Genomic DNA, 14806 nt, shown 5'->3' with positions numbered 1-14806 from the left:
TCCTACCAACTGTCCACAGATTGAAAACACAACTCTCCTGGTTAACTTTTGCAAGATAGCATCAACTCGATTCCCTCTGAACCACATCAGTTTGTTACCAACCTTGCGCACACACAATTCTAACACACGAACTCCATCATTACCAATCTGCTCACCTTCTTTACTTTTTAAACCATATTTTAAAAAATGCCTTTTGACATAATCAAGACTCACCACACTTTGGTCTACAAAAATGTCGTCAACATAAGCAGACGTTCCACTCTTCACTAATTCGTCTTGATCAATGACGGCACTCACAACGGATTTCATGATCATTGGCGCAACGTTCAATCCGAAACCAAGTCGTGTCAAACAATACCTTTTATTTCGAAACACCACTGTTTGGAAGGGCCAAAGAGATTTATCAGTTTTTAGTTGAAGATAAGCCTTGCGTAAATCAATAATTGCTGGTTTGTTACCCATTCTTCTCCATTCTCTGAGCTTTTCGACACACACATCTGCATCTCTCGTGTATGTCTCAATGAAATCGTTAGCTTCTCTCCAGTCCAGAACAGGTCGGATTTTGTGGTCTTTGTTTCTCTGAACTGAATGACAGCCATTAAAGAAATCTGCCCTTTGGGCGGCCCTAATTCATTTTCGTCATACTCTAACAGCCACTTCCGATCAATCCAATCCTGTAGTTCGTTTTCATAGCCTGCTCTAGCGTGTTGTGGAATTCCGTACTGTGCCACTTTATTGCGCAATCGGTCGGGGCTTTCTCCATCTCTCCATTTCCATTTGACTCTCCATTCAACACCATTAAAAACTGCTTCGTGATCTTTCTTTTTTATTTCGATTTTCTTAACTTTGTCCTTGTTCAAAGCCGATGCTCCTCAGTAACTCAATCAGAACTTCGCTTTTCCCAAAGGAGAAATGGATACAACTCCTAGTAATTTAATGGAACTCATTCCGAGCATCATATCAACTCCAAACGGTTGGAAGTCCACTAAATTAACTTCATCACGTGCTTTAATGCCATCAACCCCAAGAATCACGACCGCTGACCCAGTGCACTGATGAACTTTTCCTTCAAACGTTACTACCTTTTGAGAGTTTGAGTACCTACATTGACTTTTGGGCAGAAATTTTTTATTCAAAATCGTCTTCGAACATCCTGTGTCCACTAAAGCTGTCGCAACCATACCGTTAACTTTTAAACGAATAACAGATAATGCGCTCATTCCACCGTTGTTCAGGAGCGAGGTAGCGCAGATTCCTCGCTCCTGCAATCGTTTCCCTGCAGCTTCCAGCATTTCGATGCAATGTGTCCTTCCTCACCACATTTAAAACATCTAACAGTCTTTGGTGACAAGTTCTTCGCAAGCAAACAATTCTTTGCAATGTGATTCAAACCTTTGCAGTTGTAACACACTAACGCGGTTTTTGTAGCATGGCGTCTATATACAGCGCCAACAGCGTCACTGTCAATCACATTTGCACAGTTCAAAGCAGCTCTCACTCTGGGTAACATTATATCAATCGGGTCCATTACGGCTCGAAATCTTGATGATAAAACTTCTGGCAAACCCACAACAAACGCCAAACGCACAGACTCCTCTGATAATTTAGCAAGATAGGCTAATCGTCTTAAATCAGCCAAAAACACGTCGGCTTTTTCTCCGTCACATAATTTTCGTTTTGTAAACAGTTCATATGCAGTATAGGCATCTACAGAAAACGTCGCTAATAACACACGCTCGACTTCCACAACATCTTTTTTATCTTCAGCGGTTAAAGCATCGTACACTGCATAAGCAGCTTCTCTGAGAAGAATCGGAAAAAGTAGTTCAAGCTTTAAGTTCTGAATTTCAGCAATCACTTTCGTTCGTTGAATCCAAACAGCAGCATCCGAAGTGCCATCATACATTTCAAACATATCAAATAATCTCATACTTGGTTCCATGCCCGGTTAGCTTGTAGTTTTTTCTCGTAATCAACAGATCAATAAACAGATAAATTAAATCAGTAAACGATAATCTTTTCTCCTAACTAAAACTCTGCTATTTACAAATATTTCCTCAATATATATACTCTATGCTTTTCCTAAAATATCCTTCAAAACACCGTCATAAATCACCGCAAAAACATATTTACAATTATTATTGGTAAAAACTATTAAAGCTATTAAATCTCTAACGTCATTAAATGTTCTAGAACTTTCCGGAATTACAGATATTAACGAACTTTTTGCTACAGCAAATAAAGAACTTGAAAATTTATCCCATTGGTTCAAATCTAATAAACTAATACTAAATACCGAAAAAACTAAATGGACACTTTTTCATTCGCTTAAGAAAAAAAAATCCTTACCCTCAAACTTGCCTCAAATCTTTATTGACAATATTGAAATCCCGTCGCCAAATTTCTAGGTGTTTATCTCGATGAGAACATTACTTGGAATCAACACATTAATTATATATGTTCTAAAGTCTCTAAAAACATTGGAGTTTTATACAAAGCTCGAAATTATCTCAATAAGATAAATTTAAGACAACTCTATTTCTCATTTATTCATTTTTACTTAAACTATGCAAATATTGCCTGGGGAAGTACTGAAAAAAGTAAACTACAACGTCTTTATCGCTGTCAGAAACAGGCAATTCGCATAATTAACTTTGCTGATCGCTTTTCTCATTGTAAACCTTACTTCATTGAAATGAGAATTTTAAATATATATGAACTTAACGTCTTGAAAATTTTATGTTTTGTTTATATGTGGAAAAAGAATCTATCTCCTCCAGTCTTTAAAGATCTCTTCATTTTAAAACCAATCTACAAATACGAACTTAGAAACATAAATTATTTAGAAAAACTTTTTTGTCACACAAATTTTAATCAATTCTGTCTTGCCTATCGTGCGCCACACCTGTGGAATAAACTTGTTTTGCCAAATTTTGATTTTAATCTAACTAATTCTCTTCATCTTTTTAAAAACAAAGCAAAAAATTTTATTCTTTCTCAAGATAACATTTTACAATATTACTAATCACTTGAAAAAATTTGATTTCTTGTTATTTTAACTTAACTTGTGAACTTTTTTTTCTTATTTCTTTCTCACGTTTTGTATTTTATATTGTTTACAATATTTTGCTAGTTTATATTATTTACAGTTTAACTCGTGTAAAAGATTAATATATATGTATTCTTCATAGTACCTTGCACTTCACAATTATTGTAAATAAAAAAAATATTAAAAAAGATGTAAAAAACCATATATTTTATAATATTTTATAAGGTCCCGATGACAAGATCCTTGTGATCTTCTTTCGGAAACCTAGTTTATATTGCGAGTCTGCTATATTTATATATTTGTAAAAGTATTTTAACAGCTTATTTTATTGTATAACGACTGACTTTGTAAACTGAAATAATAATAAATAAATAAAAAAAAAAAAAAAATTTATATAATAATTTTCTATTAGTTACAAATGAACTAATAGAAACCAGTAACATTTTTGCTTAAACATTTTTAGCTTTAACGACCCTGAACCTTTTAATCATATGAACAAAAAAACTTGAAAACTTATAAAGGAAACAAATTCTTTAAATTTAAATAAATTTAATGAATTTTCTTTATTACAACTCGTTGATGCTTGTTCGGCTTTCTGCTAAAAACATATCGGCTATTTTCTTTTACATAAACACTAATCTATTAAACTTATAAAAGATTGATAACATAACATAATGTTATTCTTTTAAGCAGTATTTTTTGATTTTTCTTCACGTTGAAGTCTAAAAAATGCTTGATTATGTTTATTTATTAAAATCGATAAAACTTAAACATTGTAATCAAAATTTAATTTATTTTAAAACAAATTTTTTAGAAATGCCAGAATATTGTTCTAATGCCACAATGTCAAGAGACTTAACTTTTCCAAAAATATTGCCATATTGGCATTCTGTAACGTCTATCTGGCAACACTGTTTTTATAATTTGCCTTTTATTTTAACAAATTTATTTGTAGAGTGATTTTATAAATTATATCAGATATTATATCCTATACTGAAGAGAATGCATCAGTTCGTTAAGTGCTTAACTTTTGTTTAAAACATGACACCCAAAACATAGCATTGTACTTGTTCATTACCAGTTTATATTTTTTTCAAAAAATATTTTGTGAAGAATTGTTAATGCATTTTATTTTTCGTGAATGCACTTCTGATGTTAACGTCACCGTGTGATTATCAGCATTTTGTATCATCAAACTACACTTTTAAATACTCATATACAAAACTAATATACCACAAGACAGTTGGATCTTATTATGTTTTAAGCTGGATGTTTTTATCATAGCAACCAGTTCAGAACCTACATAAAAAGATACAACTGTTCTAATCCAATGGTTTTATTCTAACTATAGGCAGTTTTGAAGTTTTTTTTTATGTTATAAAGATTTTGAGTTTGGGTTCAATTTAAATACAGTTTTATATTCTACTTTTTGTGAATATTTTTATAAGTTTTGGTTATAGATCTTGTAGAAACACGTGTAGAAAATTCTAAAAACACTGTTCAAAAAAGTAACATTATGTTAGATTATCAAATGCAATCTTTTATAAATTAATAGATTACTGTTTATATAAAAACCTAACCACGACGTTTTTAGCAGAAAGTCAAACAGGCACTAACGGATGGTAATAATGGAATTTCGTTAAATTTATATAAATTCAATTTAATATAAAGAAATTTGTTTGTTCTATAAGTTTTCAAATTTTTTTGGTTCATATGATTAAACTTAAACGTTAGCAACCGTAACTATTAGCTTTTAAAGTGTTTTTAAAAAACATTTCAATTCGAAATAGTTTCAGCAAATGTAAAAGTATATTTATTGCAACCTCCTACTGACGTCATAGAAAAGTAACCGTAGGGTTACTTTTCTATGACGTCAGTAATGAACTTCGGTTATTCAACGATTCCCTGATTCTGCAATTACAATACTGATTGTTGTGATTGCAATACTGATTGTTGTAATTACAATACAATACTGATTGTTACAATTACAATACAGATTGTTACAAACATTTAAAATTATTTGTCACTTAATATAAACACTCATTAAATATGCGTATCACACATATTTTTTTAGCTTTCCCGGTTTCACTTCACTAAATAAATAAAGTTTATATATGTATATATTTGCTAAAAACGAGCGCGACGGGTGCCATTTACTTTAATAGTATGAAATACTTGCCAAAAATGAGTTGTGTCGTAACTTTTGTAGCTTAAAACACCTATAAACAAATATCATTTCTCTTGATGGGTTTATTATTTGTGAGCGCTCACAAAATATGAACTTGTTACAAAAGTTATAATAAAGCAAAATGAGCAAACTAAAAATTTGGGATCCTACCAAAAAAGATTTATGAATGAGAGAGAGGAGAGCCAGTTTGACATTTTGCAGCAATATTGCTAAACCGAGCATGATGTACCAAGATCAATTGATAATTGTTAGGCACTGACATTCCAAAAATTTTTCTTACTTAGCATATCTGGTCACCCAAATGTGTAGTTTTATTTCTATATCAATTTTTTCCTCCATTGTTTGGTTTTGTATTTAGAGATTGGCTTTATTTCATAATATTTTATATTTAAAAAAACAACTTAAAAATTGAAAATTTCTTGTGTTGATTTTGTATTTTGTAAAACTCATTTATGAAATATGAGATGAGACGTCATAGACAACAAATCTCAAAAATAAAAGAAAAGTATTACTAAGTATGTTTACTGTCCTCAAATAAAACACGTGATGTTTTCCAATCGACTGGTATAAAAACTGTTTCACTTTCTTTTTTTATCAAGTCGGTTTGTAAAATGAAGACAGTGTTTGCAATTTTGTTTTTGGCGTTCATTGCGTTGACATACGCAAGAAGTAAGTTAATAATAAGTTAAATTTTTAATTTGTTATATTTATAATTTATTAAATTAAAAAATTTATTTCTATTAAAAACGTTTACGTTATTAAATGTGTTTTAGTTGTTATACTAATGGTAACGCCTCTATTACAATATTAAGAAACGCATTTTTCTCGTTTTACAGATTTATTTTATTATTTTTTATAAACTGTAAACTTCAATGCGAAAATTAAACTAAATAAAATTAAATTAAAAAAAAATGTGTATTGAAATATTACATACATTTAGGTTATGAGGATGTGAAAGAAGAAATTAAAAATGAAGTTGAAAAAGAAATACTTGAAGATCTTGAAGAGGAAAGTGACGAATTAAATGATAAGAGAAAAGGTTATTGACTTCTTCATCTTTATTTATATTGTACCTAATTCCAATTGTGAGTTAGTTTTTTAAAAAGTATCTTCGAACTTTTTAGAAATCAATGATGCAAAGCCATGGAGATGGGTACGACGTATACGATGGAAGAAACTTATTCCTTATATACCAGTTGTTGTTGCGGCGGCTGGTAAAAAGTAATATAAGCAACTAAGATAAAACTTTTTATCATATCAGCTTATATAAAATTGTATCAAATTATTTTGACATATTATTATCGGTATTTAATAGAAATATTAAATACTTTGATTTTATATATTTTTTTTATATTTAAACTACGTTTCCGCATCCGAAAACGTTTTCGTACTTTTGAAAGTACAAAAACGAAATGAAATTTATAAAATTTCATAAAAATTTCAAAAAAATTATGAAATTTCATAAACAACTCTATCATTTTAAAGAATGATTATTATAGCCTTAATCTAAATTTTTAACCCTTCACTAAACAAATGATATTTTTATTTAAAAAGTTTTTATTTTGTCAATAATAATCAGAAATGTAGCCTTAACATAGGTTCATGCAAACCACAATTATAACTTTATCAATTTTAGAAATGCTAAATATCATGTAAAAATCACAAAACGTTAAAATTAAAAATTGCAAATGTCAATCAATTTGATCTTATATTTTGTTTATTATTAATTTGCAACAAGGCCAAGTAAAGGGTTAAAGAAAGTTCTCAAACTTTCAAAAAGAGTTTTTCAACAAAGCGTGTCAAGGGCGCCAAAACTGAAGGGTTTTTGCTTGCATTATTATTGGATCAAATAAAAAAAGTCTTACGCATGTAAGTAAAAATGGTTTTTTTAATATAATTTCAAGCTTTTAACACTTGAGCTGGATTCATAAAGCATTTGGCTCATATTTTGTGTCGTTGTAATTCTTGACACAATTAGGTGTCTGAGTCCGGTCATTTGTATATTACGAGTCTTTTAGTTAGAAGAGAGGTTCTTAATACGAAGCAACCTCCGTAAACCACAATAAAATTGATATTATCAGAGTTTAGTAATAAACCGCTTATATTTTTTGACAATTTAACTTGTGCAAGTTCAGTTTTGCTTATTTGTTTGCTTACAGCATAAAATAGGCTTCTTCAAATTTCCAAAGGAAGTCCAATTCATTAATCCCAAAGGGTTTTGTGGCTACAATTACAATATTTTGCCTTTTTTACTTGGCTTTACCTTTTTAATAGAACATCTTTGAAATTTAAGCACTTTTCTTAGGAGTTTTAACTACAGGTGTTTGAATACTAATGATATTTTCAAATAAATTAAAATGAATAAACAACTTGCACGCTAATTAATAAAATTTTTATATATAAATATCTTTATAAAGTTGCTTATTTATTAGTAGAGTTATATGCTGGAGTGAAAACGAAGTTAAATTACGTCATTTTTTAAGAGACAGCCTAAGTCGTCACATAGTTTTTAATTAAATATCGCGTATTTATCGTTATTTAAAGTTAACTAATCACATTTCACTTTTAATAAAATTATCTAATGATATTGTTTCAAAACGTCATAAAAAATCATTAAAGATGGAAGTTTTAAAATATTCGTAAACATAATTTAGTATTTTTTAAATTTTTTAAAATTAAATTTAGTATCAGTTTTTTATGTTGTGCTTTTTGAATGATAATGATATTTGCTGGACTTACTAAAGGTATTTTATATCTACGTTTAAAGTATAACAAATTGTGTTTAAAACCAGCAAAAATAATACAACACAAATCAAAATCCTGGAGAGTAGTGATCGACCGAAACAGGAAATACGTCGAAACCGAATTTTCGGGTACATATAAAGGGCTGTAAATCCTGGCTCGTGTTCCTGAACGGCTCGACAAGAGTTACGCGCTCGTTCATGTTCGGCTCGAAAGGTAAACGAGCCGGGCTTGATCAAAAAATTAGGCTCGTTTATTAAACGAGCCGAGCTTGAACATCATAGGCTCGTTCATATAGACTCGATTAAAGCTCGAATATATATATATATATATATATATATATATATATATATATATATATATATATATATATATATATATATATATATATATATATATATATATTATAATAATATATATGTAATAAATAAAATTATGATAATATATATATATTAGTATATAATAAAAATATAGTGGACTTGGACTTGCATTATTTACAGACGAGCATTTTTTTTTTTTTTTTTTTTTTGCCGTTAAATAATACATACAGTTTCGAAGCACATAAATAAAAATAAATATTGGCAAGGCAAGAAGAAGACTAATTTAGCCTTATCACCGAGCCCTATTCTCACGTATTTACAAAAACCGTAATATTTAAATATCTATAGTTAACAAACTATTTATAAAAAAAAAAATAAAAATAAAAAAGTAAATAGATTCCTTGTCATTTAAAGAAAAACTTAAAGAATAAAACTTTAAGGAAAGAGTAAGATCATTTTTTCAGAATAAGAAAAAATAAATAAGATACTATCATTTATTTAAAAATTAAAAATTTAAAGTAAGATTTAAAAATCAAAAGTAAATAAATTAATATACACCATAGAAATAACAAAAATAAATTAGTCAACTTCATAGAAATAAGGTAAATAAATTAGCAAACGTCATAGAGGTAATACTATAATTAAGATAATAAAAAAAAAAAAAATGTTAATACACTCAGTGACATTATTTTGTGTTAATTATTTTATGTATTTGAGTTTTAATTAAAAAAAACATTTAAAATCGGATATATTAAAATCCATAAGTAAGAATGCCTGTTTTGATTCATTTTTAAATTGCTCTATACTAGTTTTATGTGTATTTACAATTTTGGGAAACATTTTCCACAAGTAGGGTTTACGATAAAGAACTGAATATCAAGTTAGTTTTGAATTATATTTTGGGACAACAAAGTTGTTACTTCAAAATTTTGTTGGATATTTATGAACTATTTTGTCAAAATAGGATTGAAATATTTTAGGAGATAATCCTAAATTTGTTTTATACATGAACATTAAAACTTGGTGTAAGTTGATTTTATATATATTTAATGCTCCAAGTATACGCAGAAGAGGCTCACAAGGTAGTGTTCTATTAGCTCCAAAAATTATTCTGCACGCGTGTTTTTGTTTACAGCACAATTTTTTTAATTTTGTATGGTTTGTACTTGCCCATGCAAAATTGCAGTAAGTTAAATAACAATGAATAAAAGAGAAATATAAACTTTTCAAAGAACTACTGCTTAAAAATGGTTTAGCCCTATATATCATTGCTAAACTTTTGATATTTTATTTTCAATACTTTTTATATGTAAACTCCAACGTAAATGTTCATCTGAGATTACGCCTAGAAAGTTTACTGAGTTTTCTCTTTTAATGTTAGTGTTATTGATTATTAGATTAGGCAATTTGATGGGAATATTTTTGATTTATTAACTTTGTGGAACTTAGTGTATTAATATCACTGTGGGAGTAAAAAAGATTGGAGTCATCTGCAAAAAGAATACAATTTAATGGGTCTGTTGCTAAATTTAAATCATTAATATACACTAGGAACAACAGTGGTCTTAAAATAGAGCCCTGTGGAACCCCACAAGTTACGGCAGTCGGAAATGTTTGTTTTTGTTCATAAACTATAAATTGTTTTCTATCGGCCAAATAACTTTTGAACCGAAGTAAATTGTTATTTTTTACACCATAGTGTTCAAGTTTTTTTATTACTATATTATGATTAACGGTATCGAAAGTTTTTGACAGATCAATGAAAACTCCTAAGGTAAAGTAGTTACTACTGAATGCACTTGATATTTGATTTACTAGTTCAATCACTGCATGCTCCGTTGAATTTTTTATTTTGAAACCAAATTGTTTTGAATACAGCATGTCGTTTTCTGATAAGTGATTAAAAAGTCTATTGTACATTATTCTCTCAAGTAATTTTGAAAAACAAGGTAAAATATATAATTAGATAATATAGAATACAATTAGAAATATTTATAAATACTATAATTAGATTTATTTGAGTCATCTCCGTACTTAAATATCGGCGTGATTCGTGCAATTTTTAGCTTTTCAGGGGCTATACCTGTTTAAAGTGAAAGATTAAATATGTGAAATAACGAGGGTTCTATTATATTATATACTGATTTTACAACGTTAACGTTAATTTTATCAAATCCAGCACTGTTTTTAGTTTAAAGGCAAAAAAAGGCGGTTTGCAATTCAATTAGTTTTAAATTAGGTTGATCCATGACTTTATCGTAATTTTTTAAATAAAATTCAAATGGTGTTGAATTCATAGGAATTTTTAATGCCCAATTTAACGAACAATTTTTTTTTTACTAAACGAGCTTTAAACTAACAGGTTACAATAATTATTTCGAGTTTTAAACCAGTCGAGCTCAAGCAACATGTAAAACGAACCGAGCCCAAACAATACTAATTTTTAACGAATCTCATGTTCAAAACATTATGCGAACATTTATGTATATATGCGAACATTTATATATATATATACATATATATATATATACATATATATATATATATATATATATATATATATATATATATATATATATATATATATATATATATATATGTATATATATATATATATACATATATATATATACATATATATATATATGTATATATATATATATATATATATATATATATATATATATATATATATATATATATATATATATATATACATGTTTGCATAAACAAATACTTCTGTAAAAATTTTCATCTAGAAAAAAAAGTTAATGTGTTTTTTTTTAATTATTTAAAACAACTTATGCTTTGTTTTCATCAATGCAAAGTGGGGGCATAAAGTTTGTTAATATGGCACATACTGTAATAATATTAACACATTAGGGCAACAATGTGACTGGCATTTAATTTTTTAATATGCGAAAGTTTTTTATACGCCCTATGGCTTGCTCAACAAAAATTTCTAACATTTGCACTTTTTAAGGTTTCCTGTACATCATTATATGTCATCTAAAAAATTGTATGTTTTGATGGGGGAATAGCTATGTCCCAGTGAAAAATAAAACCGCGTTCCACATGGGTTCCGCGTGGGTTCCGTGTGGGTTTGATGGAATTTACGTGGGACGGATTTTCCCATGTGGTAACCGTATGGAAATTTGTCACTTTAAACCCATGTGGGTAATCCCACATGGGTTACATGTGGGAACCATATGGTATTTACATACATGGGAAATCCCACGTGGGTTTCCTGTGGGATTTGCATGGGAATTAATTTGAAAGCTGGAAACTAAAAAAAAAAACTTTTTAAAAAAAACTAAAAAAAAAAATTTTTAAATCGACATTGCATTGCGTTACGTTTATATTGTGTGAAAATATTTTATATTAATATAGAGAATGGCAAGCAAGTATGTAAGTACCACGAATAATGTTTATCTTTCTTTATAGAAATAAGATTAAGATTTGTGCAAATAGACGTATTATTAGGATAATATAATAGTTATTTGAATTCAGATTTTGAGTAAATTATTTGCAAACAATTAACTGATGCAAGTTGAAATGTTGTCAAAAACCAATCTTGCATGCATGGGACACTGCAGTGTCCCACAAAGAAATGCAGGTTTGAAAGTCAAAGAACTCCCAATTTTCTTTATTAAAAAAAGAAAAAAATAGGATGGAGATGGGTGTCTGTAACTTTTTTTATGCTCCAAAACTTTTAACTTTAGATATAATAAGATCCTTAAGACTTAAGGGACTTACGAAGTACATTGAGGAACAAAAACAGGATATTTACAGAAACTTTTCAATTTTTAATTTGGAGTACCACAGTGTTATTGGGAATAAAGGCTCTGGGTCCAGTTTTCAAAGTAATATGATCTAAAGTAATGTTTAAATAAAATAATATGCTTTAAAATGCATATAGTTATACATATAACTCCTGATAGTTAACTATATGTATAACTAGTTATACATATAATTTGTTATAAAAAATTATTTTTTAAGGTTATGCTTAAACAAATTAGTACCAATTAATTCAAATTCAAGATTTAGTTAAAGTTCAAGTTAAAGTTCTTATTTATTCATTGTTTTTGTTAATTTTATATTTATTTGTTCAAATTTATCAGTTAGTACTATTTTTTACTTTTACAGTAGGAATGTTTATCATTGTTGAACGTGATTTTATTAGTAACTTAATTTAATTTCAACATATTTTGACAACACCCGTTATATTTTAAATGATGACAGCTTTACTTTTCTATTGATGTTAAATTTATTATGTTTCAATAACTCAGATTGAATTTTAACTGAATTATTGTAAGCTTTGTAAGGGTTTGTTGTATATCAAATGGTGTTGTAAATAAAATAAAAATAATATATATATATATATATATATATATATATATATATATATATATATATATATAAATAACATTAAAACAATAAAATTGATACAAAACTTCACTTTAAAATGAATACCATTAACATTGTGATGATTAGGAAACTAGTATTTATGTATTATTATTATACTATAAATAAATAGTTTTTTAATTCATTTTATAAAATAAAGACTGACAACTGATAATTAATGGAAATAAATACAAATTATAAAAATCATGTAAACTTCATTTATTATTTCTGAATACTATATTAATGTTAGTCTACAAAGTTAAAATGAATTTAGAGCATTGTTATTAGTTCTTTTGCGGTTCACACTTCCACTTCTGTCTCTCAAATTTATAACATAGGTGGTCAAAGCTTGCTCAATAGGTAGGTTCTCAATTTTTTAATTGACATTATTTTGGTCTCAACATCCCCTCCCCATTGTCAATTATTGTTAAACTCACACTGCCTCTCTATCTACTGGCATCAATTATGGATGATCCCATAGCCTAAATGCTATATAAATATATATGTATATATATAAATATATATATATATATATATATATATATATATATATATATATATATATATATATTATTTTTACTTTATTTACAACACCATTTGATATACAACAAACTCTTACAAAGCTTACAATAATTCAGTTAAAATTCAATCTGAGTTATTGAAACGTAATAAATTTAACATCAATAGAAAAGTAAAGCTGTCATTATTTAAAATGTAAAGGGTGTTGTCAAAATATGTTGCAGGTAAAATTAACTAATAAAATCACGTTCAACAATGATAAATATTATTACTGTAGTAAAAATTAGTACCAGTTAACAAATTTGAACAAATAAATATAAAATAGTGAAAAACAATGAACAAATAAGAACTTGAACTTGAACTACATCTTGAATTTGAATTAATTGGTACTAATTTGTTCAAGCATAACCTTAAAAAATAAGTTTATATTATAAATTTTATGTATAACTAGTTATACATATAGTTAACTATCAGGAATTATATGTATAACTGCATGCATTTTAAAGCATTTATTTAATTTATATATTACTTTAGATCATATTACTTTGAATACTGGCCCCAGAGACTTTATTTCCCAATTACACTGTGGTACTCCAGATTTAAAATTAAAAAGTTTCTGTAAATATCCTGTTTTTGTTCCTCAATGTACTTCGTAAGTCCCTTAAGTTTTATGAACCTTATTATATATAAAGTTAAAAGTTTTGGAGCCTAAAAAAAGTTACAGAAACCTCCCTATCTCTCCCCTATTTTAATATTTTTTTTTAATAAAGAAAATTTGACTTTCAAACCTGCATTTCTTTGTGGGACACTGCAGTGTCCCATGCATGCATGCTTGGTTTTTGAAAACATTTGAACTTGCATCAGTCAATTGTTTGCAGATAATATACTCAAGAACTATATTCAAATATCATATGATCATGTTAGAGAATGTTCATATGATATTTGAACATCACAAGTTTAATAATATTGTTGTGATATGTTATATAATAATACCATAATAGATTATGATATGAAAATAAGATAGGATATGAAGGCAATTATCAAAGAATAAATTTACTTATAGAAATTTAGATGTTTGTTTATTAGTTTCTCAACTACAACAAAAATATCAATTTATACAACTACAACTACAATATCAATTACAACTACAACAAAAATATTAATACTCAACTCCAACAAAAATATCAATTTATAAATTCCCGAAGAATCTAAAGGAGAGAAAAAGATGTAGTGAAGCTATCCCAAGAACTGGTTTTATTGTTACAGAATATACAGCAGTATGTCAACTTCATTGGCCAAATGAAGCACCTTTTGAAAGCAAATATGGGAAGCAATGACCTTTAAACCCACCATCTTTTTTTAAAAATATTCAGCCTAGTTGTTTAGCCACACCAGCAAGTAAAGTTAGAAAAACTGTAACTTCAAGCGGTTCTCGAAGCATTTTACCAGATGAGTTAAATGATTTTCTAAAAGAGGATGAACTTATATTTGACGATATTCAATCTTTGTTAAGTGATAATAACAATGTTATTGTTTTCCAGCTTAATAATAAAAGAACACCTTAATGCTGTGAGAAAAGTTAAT

At 27.8% G+C, this 14806-nt stretch overlaps 1 protein-coding gene across 1 annotated transcript; it reads left to right on the top strand.

Moving 5' to 3' along the window:
• Nucleotides 1–5746: 5746 nt before the first annotated feature.
• LOC136080543 (uncharacterized) lies at nt 5747–6575 on the top strand. The gene is made up of 3 exons (XM_065797345.1): nt 5747–5906; nt 6178–6276; nt 6362–6575. The coding sequence occupies exons 1-3, from the start codon at nt 5849–5851 to the stop codon at nt 6460–6462; spliced, it is 258 nt and encodes an 85-aa protein (XP_065653417.1). The 5' UTR covers nt 5747–5848; the 3' UTR covers nt 6463–6575.
• Nucleotides 6576–14806: the final 8231 nt, after the last annotated feature.

The sequence above is a fragment of the Hydra vulgaris genome, chromosome 05, assembly GCF_038396675.1.
Source record: "Hydra vulgaris chromosome 05, alternate assembly HydraT2T_AEP".
Taxonomy (NCBI): domain Eukaryota; kingdom Metazoa; phylum Cnidaria; class Hydrozoa; order Anthoathecata; family Hydridae; genus Hydra; species Hydra vulgaris.
The sequence above is the reverse complement of the archived record's forward strand: the minus strand, read 5'-3'. Positions and strand labels throughout refer to the sequence as shown.